The sequence below is a fragment of the Terrapene carolina genome, unplaced genomic scaffold (genome assembly GCF_002925995.2).
Source record: "Terrapene carolina triunguis isolate 2854851 unplaced genomic scaffold, T_m_triunguis-2.0 Scaffold42, whole genome shotgun sequence".
Taxonomy (NCBI): Eukaryota; Metazoa; Chordata; order Testudines; family Emydidae; genus Terrapene; species Terrapene triunguis.
The window spans coordinates 33,108,165-33,126,709 of record NW_020664393.1 but is presented as its reverse complement, the minus strand read 5'-3'; the positions used below and the strand labels follow the sequence as shown (position 1 = coordinate 33,126,709).

General features: G+C 41.4%; 1 protein-coding gene across 2 annotated transcripts in view; it reads right to left on the bottom strand.

Moving 5' to 3' along the window:
• Positions 1-18,545, bottom strand: part of LMBRD1 (LMBR1 domain containing 1) — a 244,472-nt gene that overhangs the window by 62,173 nt on the left and 163,754 nt on the right. For both annotated transcript variants that reach the window (XM_026654807.1, XM_026654799.1), the window contains exons 10-11: positions 10,793-10,857; positions 9,714-9,816 (exon numbers count right to left, since the gene is read on the bottom strand). In XM_026654807.1, coding sequence (XP_026510592.1) covers positions 9,714-9,816; positions 10,793-10,857 — 168 coding nt within the window. The remainder of the gene's footprint in view (positions 1-9,713; positions 9,817-10,792; positions 10,858-18,545) is intronic.

Here is an 18,545-nt window from a genome sequence, read left to right as displayed (position 1 = left end):
GCTATTACCGTCGATTTCCATCCACACCTAGCCTAATTCGATATGGCCATGTCGAATTTAGCGCTACTCCTCTCGTTGGGGAGGATTACAGAAATCGATTTAAAGAGAGCTTTCTGTCGAACTAAATGGCTTCCTGGTGTGGACGGGTGCAGGGTTAATTCGATATAACGGCGCTAAAGTCGACATAAAAGCCTAGTGTAGACCAGGCCTCAGGCACTGTTTTTCTTCCTTCACACAAGAGCTTTATAGTTGCCAGCACACTGCAGAAACTGAGAAAGAGGATGGTGAGGCAAGAGTGCTGATTAAAAACCCTTTGCTTTTACCAACAAATATAGTTAGAGTTTTTTCATTGAATTTTATGTGGGCAATTACAACTTGCCTTTTGGTAGGCTACCAGAATAAGAATACCATATATCAGGCCAATAAATCAGTTTACTACTGAATACTTGTAAAGGATTTTTTTTTTTTTTGAGATATCTGTAACACACACAAACACTAGAGTCTACTCTAACTTTTTATACATATACACTTCCACACATTGTGGGGTTTTTTGTTTTTTCATCAAACAGAATAGTTACTTACCCTACAATACAATTGTTCTTTGAGGTGTGTTTTCCACTTCTGCTGTGCACATGCCCTATGCGCGAGATCAGATTATTTTGAAATAATGTCTGTTGGAGCGATGCCTTTCTCCCTGTGAGACCTTTCCAGCTACCATAGCTGAGAGTAAAAGGGATGAAGCTATCTCAAGCTGCCTCTCTTCCCTTCACAAATAAAAAAATCCCAGTTTCAGGGCTTGGAAATAGCAGGGATGGAAGTTGGGTCATGGAATATGTGTGGACAACACATTTTGAAGAACCACAATTACAGTAAATAACCGTTCTCTCCTTCAAGTGAGTGAACCATACAGATTCCACTCTTGGTTACTAGCGAGCAGTATCCTGTCCTTAGTGGCTTGTAAGAGGCTTTCCAACTGAAATATCAACTGAAGGACTGCTTTACCAAAGCTTGCATCTGATCTCGAGACCTGCAGCAAAGCACAGTGAGTGTTGAAGTTACAGACTGAACTCCATGTCACTGCTCTACAAATCTCAGGCAGAGCGACATTATTCAAAGAAGCTGTGGAGGTCACTTGAGTTGAGTGAAATGGGACCTGATGGTCTGGGTGGATTTTTTTTTTCCTGAGATGTAGCAGGTATGTATAAAGTCTGAAACCCACTTTAGACAGCCTCTGCAATATCTGGGTATCAGTTGTCCTCATTTGTTCTGCAAATGCAACACAGTCTTGGTGAGGTTCTGACTGATGTAGTCCTGTCTAGGTTAAAAAGAAAAAAGAAAGAAGAAAGAAGGACAGAGCTATAACCACATCCAGGTATGAAGTTTTGCTTTGACCTGTGAAGAATGTAGCTTAAGAAAAAAAGACTGGTAGATGAACAGACTGGTTAATGTGAGAGCCTGAAACAACCTTAGGCAGGAACTTGGAAAGCAACCTCAAGGTGACCTTGTTCTTGTGAATGATAGTATAGGAAGTCCTTGCCACAAGGACCTGAATTTCCCCTATTCTCCTGGCTAATGTTATGGGCTTTAGGAAGGTTGTCTTTATGGAAAGGTGATAAAAGAGGCAGGTAGCCATGGACTTCAAGAGAAGCCCTATTAAGCCAGCAAGTACCACCTTGAAAGCCCCAGGAGAAGGGATTTGTTTGACTGGCAGAAAGGCATGGATCAATCCTTTAAGGAATCTTGTCATGGTGGGGTGATGGAGCATAGTGTGACCTCGCACCAGGGAACGATCTGCCGAGGTTGCAGCCAGATGAATAGAGCCCTGCAAATCCACGGATGCAGCTCAAGTGCACAAATTTTGTATCCACACAGGGCTCTGAGGCACACACTCACCCGAATGAAGCAGCTGTCACCCAGCCCTCAGACTCCAGCTCAGCTCTCTGAATCATGCAGCAGCGGGCTGCTATATGTGGCAATAGCCTGCTGGGCATTCTGGGAGTTGTAGTCCCCAGCTTGCTCAGCTGGAGGAGGTAAACGACAACTCCCAGAAGGGATTGAGCCAAATGCCATTTTGAAAGAGGTGTGGTTGCACTTTAAACTAGCGGGCAGCGATGGCAGGCACTGTGAAGAGAGTAGTTTACTCCTGGGGGCATTCTGTGCCAAAAAATTAAAAATTCTGTGCACAATATTTTAAAATTTTAACAAATTTTATTTGTTAACACACTACATAATCACACCAGTTTTAATTATTTTGGTAATTTATTTCAAAATAGCTGTCCTCAAGTATGTCTGTAACAATACAGACCAGACACACACAAATTCCCCCAGGAGTAGAGAATTAAAGAAACCCCTATGACAACCCAGTTCTTGTTTCTCTGCCCCCTTCCCCTCCTCAGAGCCCAGCCAGGTGGCCAGACACCTATAAGCCCTCTCCCGCATAGCCCAGCTGCGGTGCCCACCCCAGCCAATACTCCCAAACCCCCTTCTCCCCAGAGCCAAGTCCCAGGCCCCCACCCAGCCCAGATACCTGCAGCCGCTCCTCCCAAAAGCCCAGACACCCGTCCCCTCTCCGCCCCCCGCCCCGCCGTGCCCCCCCCCCCAGCCCAGACACCAGGAATCCAGAGGGAGAAACAGCCTGATGCTTGGTCCCAGGCTTGCACGCCGCCTTCTCCTTCCCTCAGGGCATGCTGGGAACTGAAGCTGCCAGGAATCCTCTAGCTCCGCCCTACTCCCGGCAGTATCTTCTATATGTGAGCTGGACTCTGCTGGGTCCAGTGATCTCTAGTAGTGGTCAGCAACACTGCAGCCCATTTCTGTGCGGGAAAGGAAATTCTGGGCGCACAATGTTAATTTCTGCAAAATTCTGCATTGCGCAGTGGCGCAGAATTCCCCCAGGAGTAAGTTGTTGCTACTGTCTGTCATGGCCAGGTCTGCATGCATTAGACATGCCACAGCTGTGTTGGGGTGTCCAAGCCCCACACTGGGAGGATGGTGCTGCTTACAAGGACCCACGACTGTAACCTCTCTGCCTTGAGCGGGGAAGGAAATATGGTGGGGGCGGAGCAGGAAGTCTCTGGGGAGAAGTGGGGGGCCGTTGAGGGTTGGGAGCTTGGCACAGCCCTGCATCACTGCTGCTGTACAGTGACCCGTGGAGCTGTCAGAGCCCAGCAAATCTGTGGATATCTTCAAAAATTGTCCACAGATCACGGATCGGATGCAGATACAAACGTTTGTATCTACGCAGGACTCTACAGATGAACTTAACTCAAGCTCAGGGATAGTTCTGACCACTTCAATGAAGGCAAATATGCCAATATATTTGAGATCATCATTTCAGGCATGCCAAAGTGCTGTCGTTCAAATCGAACAGAAAATTGTTTCAATTTGCATTGGTAGGTGTCTTTTGGGTAAGGCTTCCTACACTGGAAAAAGGTGTTTAGGACTGTCATGAAACAATTTGATAGTAGATGTCAACCAGCCAACATCCAGATTCTCATGGGCAGGGACTCCAGATCTAGATGGAAGACCTGGCTGTTGCTCTGAGGCAGTAGATCACGTAGAATTGGCAAGGTGATTGGCTTCAGAATTGATAGCCCCAGAGGAGGCCAGGCAGTTCTAGTATTCAGTCCTGCAAAGGCTATCAAGTTGACACTCTCTTTTTTCCTGAGCTCTCTCGAGACCCTGGGGGATCATGGCTCTCAGTGGAAAAGCATACACAATGAGAGATGAGAAAAGCATCTGTGAGGAATCCTGAGCTCCCACCTGCTCTGGAGGAGAACCTCCAGCATTTGTTGTTGTGGCACATTGCACACAAATCATTCTACAGACACCCCATCTGTGGAAGACTGTTTGATGGACTGAAGCCATGAGGGACCACTCATGATTTTCAGAGAAATCTCTGTTGAGCTGGTCAGCCACAGTGTTCAAAAGGCCCAGAAGATGGAGAGCTATTAGACTTTTCAGCATCATATCATCTAAGTGTATATAGCTTCTTGTGGCAAAAGGAAAGGGGGAAGATCGTGCCGCCCCTTGCCTACTGATGTAATCACTCTGGTATTTATCTGTAAACATTTGCACAGTGAGACTGCTTTGCATGCCAGTCAAACAACTGAGTTTTAGGACACTGATGTGAAAAGTAGTGTTGGAAGCAGATAATTTCCCATGAACCTTGAAGTGATCTAGGTACGCTTCCCAACTTTAAAGAGAGGCATTTGTAACCAGAGCTTTTCACAGGACTAATACGGTGAACAGAATGCCTGAGCATACCTGATCTGAGGTACCCACCTGTTTAATGGTGACAGGATTTCTCTGGGGAAGGAGACCATCTCATCCATACCATGTCTGTTGAACAAATAAGCTTATATCACCTTTGCAGTGTATGAAAGAGAAATCTGGCATGCTGCATGATTTAAGTTTCAGGCTGGTTCTCACTTGCATAACCGGTGGAGTGTGGAGCTGCCATGTCTGTCATTATCTAGAATCGCTGTTGAGGTAGGTCTGTCTTCGCCAACCTGGTATCCAATACTACTCCTATGAATTTGATGGTGTGCTGGGTCAGCATAGATTTGTCCCTGTTGACCTTGAGTCTTAGGGAGACAAAGAAATCCTGAGTCCTTGACCTACTGTGGGGGTGGGGTGGGGGGGTAGCTGGAATATTAGCCAGTCATCCAGGCAAGGACACACCTGGATTTCCTGCAGCCTTATGTGGGCTGCCACCACAGTGAGAATACTGGTAAATACCCTCTGGGCAGTAGACAGATAGAACAGTGGGACTTTGTACTAGAAATGGGATGACCCTCCCACAAATCACAAAATTTGCGCGTTGGAAGTGTAAGATATGAAAATAGGCATCTTGCAAACCAGTCCATAGGATCCAAGGAGGGGAGGATGGAGGCATCCTGAAGCAACCAACAAAGGCACTGGGGTGCTGCAGGTCTCCATTCCCCTTTCTTCTTTGGGATCAAATATTGGGAATAGAAGCATTTCCCTTCAAATTCTTAAGGTACCTCCTCTATTGATTCCAGCTGTAATAGGGAGTTGACTTCCTGCTGTAGAAGTGTCTCATGATAAGGGTCCCTGAAGGGGGGGGGGCATTGGAACAGTCTAAAACTTGAAACTACACCCCCTTGCTCACATTTTCAAAGACCCATTCATTTAAGGTAATCCCGGTCCAACCTCTCCAAAATAAAATAGGCAGTTGCCAAGCTGAGAAGTGGATGGGTCCATAGATGGTCCAGCCAGGCTCCTGATGATCCCATCAAAACTGTTTTCTGGATGCCTGTCCCTGTTGTGGGCTGTTGAAGAGGTCATTGAGGGCTATTGACGGAAATGCTGGTGCTTTCTCAGCAGATCTGAAGGGTTTCTTGAAAATGCTGCTCAGGCCTGCATCCAATTTAAGACTGAAGTCTTCGGGCTTGTTTACACTGCTGCACAATTTGGACTATGGGGTTGTGAATCACAGTGCTCACCAAATTGCTCCACTGGAACTCTCCCTTAAACAAGTTGACATTAATGAAAACTATAAATTTAAATTCACCCTAACAGCATCCACATGGTTGAGTTACAGTGCAGCATTTGGGTGCACACTGCTATTCAGACCCCCTACTTCAAACTGGAAAGCAGTGTAGAGACAGCCTTTGTTGCTGCTGCTCCAGAGCTGGAACATAAAGTTCCAGCGGACACAGGTATGCTCTTGAACCTTTTAGAGACAGATTAATGCCTCATCCATGCCTTGAAATGGCAAGTCCTCTATGGTTGCCTGGACTTCATGGGGGATGCCAGGCAGATTGAGCCATGTTCCTGGCTGCCATATCTGATGTGTCAAGTACTGTCTGCAGTGTTGTTCTGGTGGGAAGCTGACCTTCAGTCACAGTCAAGCTTAGCTCCTCTTAATATTCATTAGGGAGCTTGTCTGTCAGGGAGGAGAGACTGTCCCATAGTCGAAAAAAACATACTTCATAAAGATGTGATGGACGATTAGCAACCCTGAGTTGAAGGCTTGCTGCAGAGTATACTTTCTGTCCAAAAAGATCCAACTTCTTTGGATCTTTTTCTCTTAGTGTAAATTTAGTCTGCTATTTGACCTCTCAACTGTGGCTTGGATGCCCAGAGATCCAGGTGAGGTGCTGGAAGAAATAATCAAACCCCTTAGCTGGCGCCTGGTATCTACTGTTGGCTTGTTTAGAGTTGCGGGGATAGATGCAAAATGTGCCGTATTGCCTTAACTGCTCCCTGAAGCCCTTCATTAAATTGGTAGGGCCATTCTACCTGACCGAGTGGGTTAGCAAGTGTCCAGTAGTTTATGCAGCTTTATTTGGAATATCTCCAGAAGAGCGTCCAGAGTATTCGCTAATCTCATTACGTCCCAAAAAACACTTTATTTGTCTGAAGAGGCTGTAGGTCTAGGATTGGTTGCTCTGTCCAGGGAGATGGCCACTGGTTGTTGGATCATCTCCACTAACTCCTTGTTCCTCCTCTACTAGTAGATATAGAGTTGAAACTTGTGATGAAGCTGGCTGCAGCAAATGCTTTGGTAATGAAGACCTTGACTTGGAGATCTAGTCAGCTGGTTTCCTAACATGAATTGTCCCCACTGCCCCACCATGGGGCCCAAATAGGACCAGGGGAAAGAGGACATATATGGGGATTCCAGCTCTGCAGATCTCTTACTGACCCAACTGACTTATGAGCACACCTAAGGGATTTCTCCCTGCGCCGTCTGTCCAGGGAAGGGACAGTTCAGATTCTTGTGAAGATAGTCTGATGCGATCACCTGAGGAGGCTGAGTAAGTGAAGTCTTCCTCCACAGGCGGGGCACAAAGCGCTTTGATGAGTCCTGTCTGGTTAGATCTACAGCCAATTACTCCTGGGGAAATTCTGTACCACTGTGCGTGCACAGAATTCATGTCTTCCCTCCTCCCGCAGAAAAGTGACTTTCTGATGGGGAAGCAAAGGGAAGCCACAAAAGCAGTCATGCGCCTCTCCCCAGTAGTGCAGGTGTGTCATTTCAGGTGCCTAGAGCAGCCGGTGGAGAGGTAAATCACTGCAGGGCAGGAGCAGGAGGGTGGGGCTGAGGACTCCCCGGCAGGTGGCTATGACCCTGCGCTGGGCTCAGCTAGTTCCAGCTGGGGAGGACTTGCCCCTGGCTGACCCATCCCCAGAAAAAAAAATGGTTACCCACCTTTTTCATAATTGTTGTTCTTCGAGATGTGTTGCTCACGTCCACTCCATTCTACGTGTGTGCAGAGGGGCAGGAGGGGAGGTAATGGAATAGACACTAGCAACACACCTTGAAGAACAATTACAAAAAAGTTGGGTAACCGTTTTTTATTCTTCGAGTGCTTGTTCATGTCGATTCCATTCTAGGTGACTCACAAGCAGTAACAATAGAGGCGGGCTTGGAGTTCACCATCTTGCAGTTTGCAGCACTGCTCTGCCAAAGCAAGCATCGTCTCGAGCTTGCTGGGTAAGCGCATAATGAGATGCGAACGTGCAGACAGATGACCAGGTAGCGGCCCTACAGATCTCTTGGATTGGTACCTGTGCCAGGAAGGCCGCTGACGATACTTGTGCCCTAGTCGAGTGTGCCGATCACCGGCGGAGGCACATTTGCCAGCTCATAGGAGTAGCGGACGCAGGCTAGGATGAAATCCTCAGAGCAGACACTGGGTGACCTTTCATTCGGTCTGTCACTGCAATGAACAACTGTGTTGACTTATTGAACAGCTTTGTTCTATCTATGTAGAAGGCCAGCGCCCTCCTGACGTCCAGGGTGTGTAGCCTGCGCTCCTCATCTGAGGCCCCCTTTTGCCTTCGGGATTAGGAAGTAGTGGGAACAGAACCCCTTGCCTTTCATGTCCCGAGGGACCTTCTTCATCGCCTTCAGGCGCAGGAGGTTCTCAACGTCTTGAATGAGGAGTTGACATGAGAAGAATCCCTGAAGATGGACGGGGAAGAGGGGAGGTGGCTGAAAATTGCAGAGTATAGCCCCAAGATACTATGTCCAGCAGCGGTCCGAGGTGACTTGCAACCAGGCCAAACGGTAGAGACAAAGACGGTAGAGGAAAGAACAAGGTGGATCCAGGAAATTGACTGGGGAATCGCTCTTGGGCGCACCTTCAAAATGAGCGCTTCTGGACCCCGGGATGCCTCGCCGGGCCGGGCTGTGGGGTGAGCAGGAGAAGGAAGGATGGTGACAACTAAAACATTTCTTTATCCCTTCTCCTTGCAAACCACTAACAAGACTGCCATGGCCTTGGCGGTGGGGGCGGCCAGAACTGCTTCCATGCAGACTGTGGCATATGCATGCCTAGTGATCAAAGGGTGGACCAAGAGTCCTTCAACCCATGCAGCTTCGCATCCGTCTGTTTGGAGAAGCAACCGTTCCCATTGAATGGGAGGTTCTGGATCAAGGTCTGTATCTCTTGGGAAAGGTTGGCAGTGTGAAGCCAGGAGCTGCACCTCATAACCACCGCCAACGCAACTACCCTAGCTGCTAATTCTGCTGAATCCCATGCCATTTGGATGGAGCACCTAGATACCGTGGTGCCTTCCTCTACCAGGGTGCCAATTTCTTGGGCCAGACCCTGTGGGAGGGACTCCTTGAACTTATGGAGGGCATCCCACAAATTAAAATTGTATCTGCACAAGAAGGCCTGATGGTTCGCCACCCAGAACTGCAGGCTGGCAGTGGAACAAATTTTTCTCCCAAAAAGGTCCAGTCTTTTGGCCTCTTTATTATTGGGAGTTGAGCTGGTGTGCCCCTGCTTGTCTTTTTCGTTGGCGGCAGAGACAACTAGCGAGCCCAGAGGTGGGTGGGTATAAAGGTACTTGAACGCTTTGGCCGGAACAATTCACAAGCTAAAACAAAAGATAATCTAACACATTTCCTTCCTATTACTTACAGATCTTGAATCATGGAGATTTGCCTCTGGCTATTTTAGGCTTGTGCACAGAGGGATTGGTGGGAAAGAAGGGGCGTTAGAAACCCCATCAATGCCCTCTTTTCATAAGAAATTTTTTTTCAAACCAACAGATATTTGATATTTGTCTCACAATTATAAACAACAATAGCTCTAACTTATTACTTGCACGATTAAGAGACAGACTGCAGGGTTCTGTCTTGCAGACATGGACAGTAAGAAGGAACTGAGAGGCTGCTGAGGCTAACCCGCTCCATATCTTCAGCTACAATGGTCACAAGTGCTCACAGGGTGCAGGCACAGCCCCAATGGACACTGCTATTTCAAAAAGAATCTGATCACATGTGCAGGGGGCATAAGCCCAAAGCGTGGAATCGGTCTGGACAATCACTTGAGGAATAATTCCATGTTTCCATAACATATACAATGCAAGAGGGCCTTGGTGTTTCAATGTGCTAATCTGCAAAACTAACAGTTCACCAAAAAATTCATTTAACTTCTCAGCAAATATTTAAGAGATTGCTGTAGTGAAGTATTTTATTAAGACTTACTATTATAATATTCATTGCCACAGATTTACCAGTATACTACCAATATTAAATTAAAACAAAGCATGTCAAAAATGAAGTTTGTTTTGCATTTTTGAGTTATCTATTAGTTGACTTGCAGACTCACAAGATCTTTTAATCTGCAATGGTCTCCTAGATCTTAGCACATATTAGCAAGCTTATTACATATATATATTTGCCAGCTTATTACATATATATATTTGCCAATTATTGTTTTACTTACAGTTTGTAGAACAGGTAAAAGCATATTCAATGGATTGGTCAGATTAGTTCCTAAAATTATAAATCCAGAATTGATGCCAGCTGAATGTAGAGCTTTGTCCAAGCTGTAATAATTAGGGGAAACTGGTTAATTATTATGGCTTTTTTCCTCTCCATAAAACATTTTTATTCGAGTTTCAATTAAAGGGATATCAGATTAAAAATCACTCTTATGTTTAACGGTTTCTAAAAAATCTTACAAACACCAAAAAAGTTATAATTGAAAGAATGCCATAGCTCCCCCTGTATTGTCAGCTATGGTCTGGTCCTGCAAACATGCAAGTTAAGTTATTCACGTTAAGTCAATGAGACTACACACATGTATCTTTGCACAATGTATCCCTTAGTTTCTACTGTTTGTTTGTATGGTTATTTCATATAAACAGGCAAGAGGGAAATATTTTTAATAGGGAAAGTGAGGTTTAAACCTAAAAAACCCCAAAACACCATAGGGGGACTGGACTTGGGGACAGGTGACGTAACAGACTTTTTAAAAAATGAACTACTTAGATTTCCAGTTGACTATAATAATTTAAGCTTCACGAAGCATGCAAATGACCAGGACCTAAACAATACGCAGAAAGGAGATTGAGGGCTCAAAACCCGCCAGGTGTTGAGCACTGTTTCCCTAACCCAGAAGGCACATAAGCCCATGCTTATTTTGTACCACATAAGTAGTCCCTTTATTTGCATTTGTCTATACGTATGCTTAATTTCTTTGCTGCATCAGTGGATAGTTGCTTACAGTGGATAGTTAAGCAGAAAAATAAACTGACCAATATTTATTTAATCAATGTTTTATTGACTTATCTGTTTCAACTTTATCAAAATTTAGTTTAGATGTATAATGTTAAAGTATAGCAATATGGTCAGTTATAGGAATATGCAAGAAAAAAGTACACCACTGCAGAACACTTCTAAAGTAAAGCAGACAACTCTTAAGATTAATTAGATCATATTAATGGATTTTAGCTTAGATAAAGGCATACAGTACATGATCTGTGTAACTGATTTACAAAATGGACACTGCAATATACTTACTTTGACAGGAAAAGAGAAATGGTGAACAACAGCGCCACTAGGATGAAAAATACTCCCCATATGATCTAAAACAAAGATATATTATTATAATGTAGCTGAAATGCTCTCTGAAGTTGCTATTAAAAAGCACAAAAGCATTATGATCAATTTTATTGATCAAAGGTTGTTCATGTGCTATAATCTTTTAACCAAATTGAGCTAGGATTATTTTGTTTATTTAGTGAGTATTTCCATCCACTTTTTCCACATACATGTTTTAAATGACTTATGAATGAGTGAAGAGTTTGATAGGAAATGCTCAAAAAGGTAAAGGGTATTCACTTAACCACTTAAAATAGTATCTCTCTCCCACCCCAGAGTTAACTAAGGCAAAAAGGAATTCATTGCTTTTGCCTGGGGATGACTTAAACCTTATTCATAGAACTGAATGTGAAATGTTTTAAATTTTGGTAGTGTGCTGTAAGTTGATACAGTGCTCTCCCATCCATTAGTCATGGAAACATAAAAGAGTAAGAGAAGTGCACGTGAAAGGTTATATTGAACAAATGTAACATTCAGTATTAAAAATGTGTGTCCTTATACTTGCTATAGTAAAAAGCACAGAAAATTTTAACTATGTACCAAATGGAGATTAGGCTGTACCTACACAGAAAACTGAAAGAACAGACTTAATTTCCTCCTGTGCTATGTTGGATCCATATGGAAGAGGTCTATGAAAAATGCCATCACTAGTAATTGGTCTTTGCATGTCCTCCTCTCCACTGGAAAAGCATCAAAACAGGCAAGCCATACCTTGGGAGGAAATAATAGTACTACTAGAAGAGAAACGAGCTTTTTTTTTTATTAAATAAACACAACTGCCAAAAAGGACTTGCTTGTTGAAAACCTCATTTGCAGGAGATAAGTTTAATAGAAGTGAAATAATGTAATGTGGCCAAAATATCCATTCTGCATTCCTTCAATAAAGAGGCTTCTGGCAACATGAATACACTTTCAGTTCCCCCCTCAGCCAGGCAGGATTTAGTATTTCAAAAGCTATGTTCAGCGTTTCAAAGCCACGTAGGATTTAATTTTTCAAAACGATATTGTGCAGCTCAGAGAGACTTAAGCCACCTAAGCAAGGAAAATTGTCTTTGAAATGGATTCAAAGACTTTTGAGGACAGACGAGGAAAAAGAAAATCACCAGCTAAACAAAATGCACAATAAAAATCAGAACAGCTTATCAAAAGGAAAAAAGGAAATTGTAGTTTCAGGAAAAGCTTAGAGAAGACCCACTTAGCCATTCTGCTAGCCTAAAATCCTAAAAAACTTAACTGAGTAGGTTTCATGTTATGTTTGGGTTTTGAGAATTTAGAAAAAGAGTGGATAATTTATAATGCTAACTAGCTTTTACAAACTAATGTCTAACTTGTGCAAAAAAGTGCTGGTAAGCCAAAGAATCTACTCCCTGCATTTTGTAGAAAGAGTTGTAGAGAGTCACCTTGAACATGAATTTAGGGAGCCAGAACCACTGAAAACTTCATTTCCATGGAATGAGCTCTAAGAGAATGTCTGGACAAAGTAGTTTGAGCCTTGAAAATGAACATTAACCTGTACTACTGTGTGATTCATTTCTGAACCACAGATATTTCCAAACAGGAAAAAAATATACTGGATGATATCTGGGAATAGGCAATTAAAAATACTCTGCCTTTAATTCCTGTCTTTTATGAGGTCCTTCTTTCAAAATCCTTGGATTGTCTTATTTTAAGCAGTTTTTAGCCAATTTCACTTATTCCATTTCAATCCAAATTGTGCCAATGCGTTGCCCTAAGTCAAATTCTTGTCTTCCTCCAGGATCAACTCCTTGATTCCAGCACTGATCTGGGTCAGACACTCCACAGAAAAAAATTAATGCAAATTTTTGATAACTTGACTGTCAGGCAGTCCCAGTTTGCCTTAATTTTTATTAATCCTCCTTATTGGATTCATCTGCAGCCACCAACACCATCAATTAGGATATCAAACATTTTATCTCCCCTCCTTAAGTGTTCCTATGGAACATTACTGTTGAGAAAGACTTACTTTTCATTTCTATGACCAAGTCTCCCAACTTTTTGTCCAATGGCTATTAATTTTCTCCATCTCCTTTGTTCCCACCCCCCCGTGAGATAATTGGTACCCGCGGATAGGACTATCAAATTAATCCCAGTTCTGCGTGTGTCTTCCATTTACCATCTTCTCTATTACTTGATTCCTAACATATGTTCTGAAAGAACCAGAATTGTCTCACATTTGATATAGTCAAAAGTAAACTATTTTCTAGTGTATCTTGACTTTAGTTTATCACTCCTGTACCAGGAGTTCTGACTGTAACCAGCCTTTTATTTATTTATCTCTATCTATATCATGTTGGTCTACTCCTATTGATGTTTGTATTACTAGATGTTCATCAAATTCAGAAATGTTTATAACTACAGTATTGTTAAAGTTTTCCAGTATTTTGCAGTGCACAATTTGTGTTTATGTTGTAATCCGCAACTAATAGTTTATTTGTCTCAGGGCTTGTCTTCACTACCAGGATAAATCGACCTAAGTTACGCTACTCCAGCTATGTGAAGAACGTAGCTGGAGTTGACATAGCTTAGGTCAACTTACCCTGGAATCTTCACTGTGCTGTGTCGATGGGAAACGCTCTCCCGTTGACTTACCTTAATCTTCTCAGGGAGCTGGAGTACCGGGGTTGACCTGAGAGCACGCTGAGGTCAATTTAGTGGTTCTTTACTAGACCCACTAAATCGACCCCTGCTGCATCGATTGCAGCAGCATAGATCTCCCTGTAGCGAAGACCAGCTCTTAATCACTGGTATGATCAGATCCTTTGACATAACTCTCCTAAAGTGATTAAGTTCTCATTCAGTTACTACACTATTTTTTATATCCAAACTAAGAATTTAACTCAAAATACTCCTAGTTTAATAAGCATATACACATTAAACGGTCATTTAAATAAGAATATCCATTACAATTCTTAAGATCTTTCTTCCAACACTGTTGCAATATTTTAAAACTAAAAACAAACTGTACCAGCTTCTTTGCTTGAGCTTCAGTAAACTGTTGTTTGAAGACTCACTTTGCAACAACACTTCTTTTTAAAATGTTCACACCAAAGTTACTCTAATACTTAAGATAGGCATACAATAATCCATAACGTATGGATTTAAAATATTGTATTTTTTTGTGAATTTAAACATGTCAGTAATATTAGAAAAATTCACCTCTAGAACAGTTTGCCAGAATACAATTTCCATATTAGCACTGGTATTTTCCTCTTCTCAGTTCACAAGAATAAATAGTATTACTTTAATTTCTTTAATAGTTTTCTGGTGTTCATTTTTACACAAAGTTATATATTTAAAATACAATAATATATATAAAGTGTTAAGGTTTTTACTTGTTATGGATAATGTTTTAATGTTTAAGACAACTGCAGTCTGAGATGGCATCCTAAAACTTGAATGAAATAAAACTAATGAAAACAATTCACTAGGAATTCCTGAATTTTTTATCTTAAACATTTTCAAACAAAATTGTATTTACAAGAAAATAATATGAGGGCCTGATTCAGGGAGGAAGGATGATTCAGTGCTTAGAACACTAGCCTGGGACCTGCAAAACTGGTTCAGTTCTCCCCTCTGCTAGAGACTCTTGTGATTTTGGGCAAGTCACTCACTTTGTGCATCAGTTCCAATCTGTAAAATAGGGATAATATTTTCCTACCTCAAAGGAGTATTGCAAGGATAAATACACTAAAAATTGTAAGGTGCTCAAACAGTTGTAAGGTACCTTAGAATGACTTCACTGGCTGTAAATTGACTTATGAAAGGATTTATATTGAGTTCAATAATCTTTGGCTCTGGCCCAGTGAGGAAATATAAAAAGTAAGATATCCTCTCCCTCTATAATTGTACTATGAAAGAAAAGGGGGCTGCTGTAGTCCTTCAGAGTTCAGGACTGAAAGTCAGGAGACTTGAGTTCTAATCCTGAATGACATGACCACTTGTGAACTGGGCAACTCATTAACCTGTCTGCACCTCATTTAAGTTATCAATTTTTTAAGAAAGGAAAGGAAATACATGTTTACCTATGACATTGATGAAAAAAAATCAAAAGCCAAAGCACTAGTAAACAGAATAAGAAGACTGAAAATATTATGCCATTATGTAAATATTGATGGTATGTCATCACTTGGAATAATGTATTTGGTTCTGGTCACCCTATTTGAAAACAGCAGACCAAGAAGGTATCAAGAGATTGGTAACAAAGATATTAGGCACCTGGACAGAGACTACCATATGAAGAGAACATGAAAAGAGACACTGTTTAGTTAAGTTGTCTCTTGGTTTTATATTTGAGTCCAACCTCTTTGAGGCAGGGACAGTTTTTGTTCTATGTTTGTACGGCATCTAGCACAATGGGGTCCTGGTCCACGACAATGGCTCCTACGCAGTAGAATGGTCATAAACAACACGACAAAAGGTTTATTAAAAATATTAAGGAATGATGCAGAGAAAATGTAAATTGTATCTTTGTACTGTGAGGGGGCGAATGGAAACACCCAAACCAACGAAATTAAAAAACAACTGATTTAAAAACTGAAAATGAAGTTTTATATAAACATGTGGAACTCCTAGCCACATGATGCAACTGAAGCCAACATTTTAGTAGGATTAATAAAAGCACTGAATATTTATATGGATAATGAAAATATCGTAAGGGCAGCTACAGTTACAGTAAACCTTTATTTTTAGAAGAAATATACACTCTTATGCTTTGGGGCACTGGACTAAGCAATGTAACTAAAAGGGCTATGTAAGCGTATACTATATCAATTCCACGTCTCAGAGAAAGTGATACATGAACGCAGAAAATAAAAACAAACATGAATGAGTCACCAGAAACAGCTGGAAGTCATTGCAAGGCACTATGCAAGTTAGACTATGTCGATACTACAAGTTAGGTGTGTGATTCCCCAGTTAATGAACATATTCTCAAGGTAGTGTGAATTTTAATAGCAGTGTCACTGCAGTGGAGGCACGGCGGAGCTGTGCTGAATGCAAACCCACCTGAAACCAGCTAGAGAGCTAGTATGAGTATTTGTATATGAGCAGGGAAATCATACCCCTAGCTTGTACAATCACAGAAGCGTAGGACTGGAAGAGACCTCAATAAATCATCTAGTCCAGTTCCCTGCACTCAAGGAAAGGCTAAGCAATAACTAGACAATTCCTGACAGGCACTTGTCTAACTTGTTCTTAAAAAAACCCTAATGATGGAGATTCTACAACTCCCCATGCAATTTGTAGTGTGGATGTAGCCTAAAATAAGGAACCAATGTGACCTTTGACAGATTTCTTTGAAATTTCACTCAGCACTAGGAGAATACTAAACAAATGGAGGAAGGCTGATATTATATGGAGTTTTTAAATATCTATCATATAACAGAGACAAAGACTAGTGAGGAATCTGACCATGGTTCCAGGAAACCTTTTACAGTGATTCATAAAAGATTGCTAAGAAATAGTTATTAGTGTGAATACACAGAAACAATTTAATATCAGACACGAGGAGTCCTTTGATGGGCTGGTAAAAAAAGAGCGAGAAATACCCAGAATCTGCCTAAGACTTTTTGCTATAAGGTAATGAATTTGATAATTGCTATAAAAACTTACAATCAATGATTTGGGAATGAATATTAAGATAACCAACTGAATAAAAGCTGGTGAGAGATCATGGTACAAAAGTTATCTAGTAAATACTAGTAGGTCATTTTGGAAGATAACAAGCGAAGTCCCTTGAGATTTGGCACTGGGGCAAACCCTGTTTAGAATCTATATAAATTAACTTGAAATAGGAGCAAGAGACCTGAATTCTAAATTTACTAACAAAGTTGGAGAAATAGTAAATAAAATCAAGGCAAGCACAGACCTGAAGGAGAATATGAACAGACTTGCAAGATGGACAAGTGGCAGATTGAGTTTAACATTGAGAGGTAAAAGGGCATGCACTGGGAGAGATCAAATAAGAGGTGGTAGTAGACATGTAATGAAACAGAACTTACAGAAAATATCAAGCAACAAACCTGGAAGTAGTATGGAATAATATTAAAGAGAAGGCTCAGTGTGCATCAGGAAGAAGGGGAAAGAGGACTAAAACAATAGAGAAATTAGCTATAAAAGCATGAAATAATGTTAGCCTGTGTAAGGTTCATTTAGGACAATTTTTGAAAAACTATTTATAGTATTTGTTACTCATTTTAAAAGTAAACTAGAATATTTTAAATATGTAGCCTGTACAAGATACCAAATCAGTAAAAGGATATATTTGCAAACTTAGGTTAAAAATAATTAAATTTTAAAATAAAATAGCTGAAAATAATTTCCTCCCTTATGCGCTCCTGACAAGACACAAATTTAGGATGTCATGTTTGCCCTGTCATAGACGGCAACACTACAATCACCTAGATTAGCATTTCCTGCATTTTCAGTTACAACATTGTTGAATGCTGCAGGCCAAACAAAAAAACTCTGGTTTAAACAGATAGGCGGAAGAGTGATTGCTTTTCAATTATTTTGTTTTAAAACGTAAAATTGACTACACCACTGACCTGCCAGTGGACAAGTGAAGATGTCACAGGCCCAATGGTGATCATTATGGATATGGGATAAGACTCAGCACTGAGACATCTTTTTCCTGTTTATAGTTTATATATGCTTATACTTTGTTTTCTGCTTGAATAATGTTATTATAAAAAATGGGCTTTTAAGGTGGTTGTATTTTTACTTTTCATACTAACTAAATGGTTGTATACAACAGTAGTGGATAGAGTCCCTCTCTTGATTTGAGTTATATATTAACTTAATTTGCTTGGAGGCACAGGAGCCTGCCTCCCTTTTAGAGTTTTCATAGATCTAAGACTTTAGCATTTTTTGCAGCCCACATTCTTATTTTAAAGTTGTTTCTTTACCTTCCTCTTTCACTTAAGGTGGCACTGGTACTCATTCTTGTTCTTATGCTGCCTCTAAAGCAGAAGCAAAACATCAAGGCTGGTTGGTTTTGGGCATTTTTTTTTTAAATAATCCATTGCAGTATCTTGAGGCCTAATACAATGTACAAGAAAATAACTGATTGCACTACAATCCCCATTCAAAATTTCTTCTTGCTATAACTGCTAGAGACTAAAACTAACAGATAAACATCTTGTACTGCAAAATCAATTATACCTAAATTTTGTTTGGAATCAATATTCTCATCCATTTAAAGTCTTGAGAAGCAGTCCAATTCCTCTGAATCTAAACTTGATTTAGTCACTTAAAATTAGTCAGTTGAAACCATGATAAAAAAATTGAGCAGTCTTACAAATATGAAAAAATCTCCACCTTAGAAGAAAATCAGAACTCATGGATATTTAAATTCTGTTACATAGAAAGATTGAGATTTTAGAAACATTAGTAACGAATACAACATACAGAGATATTGGGTAATTCTTCAATACCTAACAGATTTGGGGAAGGGATCTAATAGGGGCGGGGACTTTGGGGAAGGGGTTGGAATGGGGGCGGGGTAGGGGCAGGGAAAGGGTGGAGTCGGGGCAGTGGGGCGCGAACACCCACCAGCGCCGGGGAAAGCTGGTGCCTATGCAAAGGCCTTGTACTCAAAAGATCCTCCATGTGTGCTCCCCACCCACAAAAGTGAAGCATCCATCACTATAGT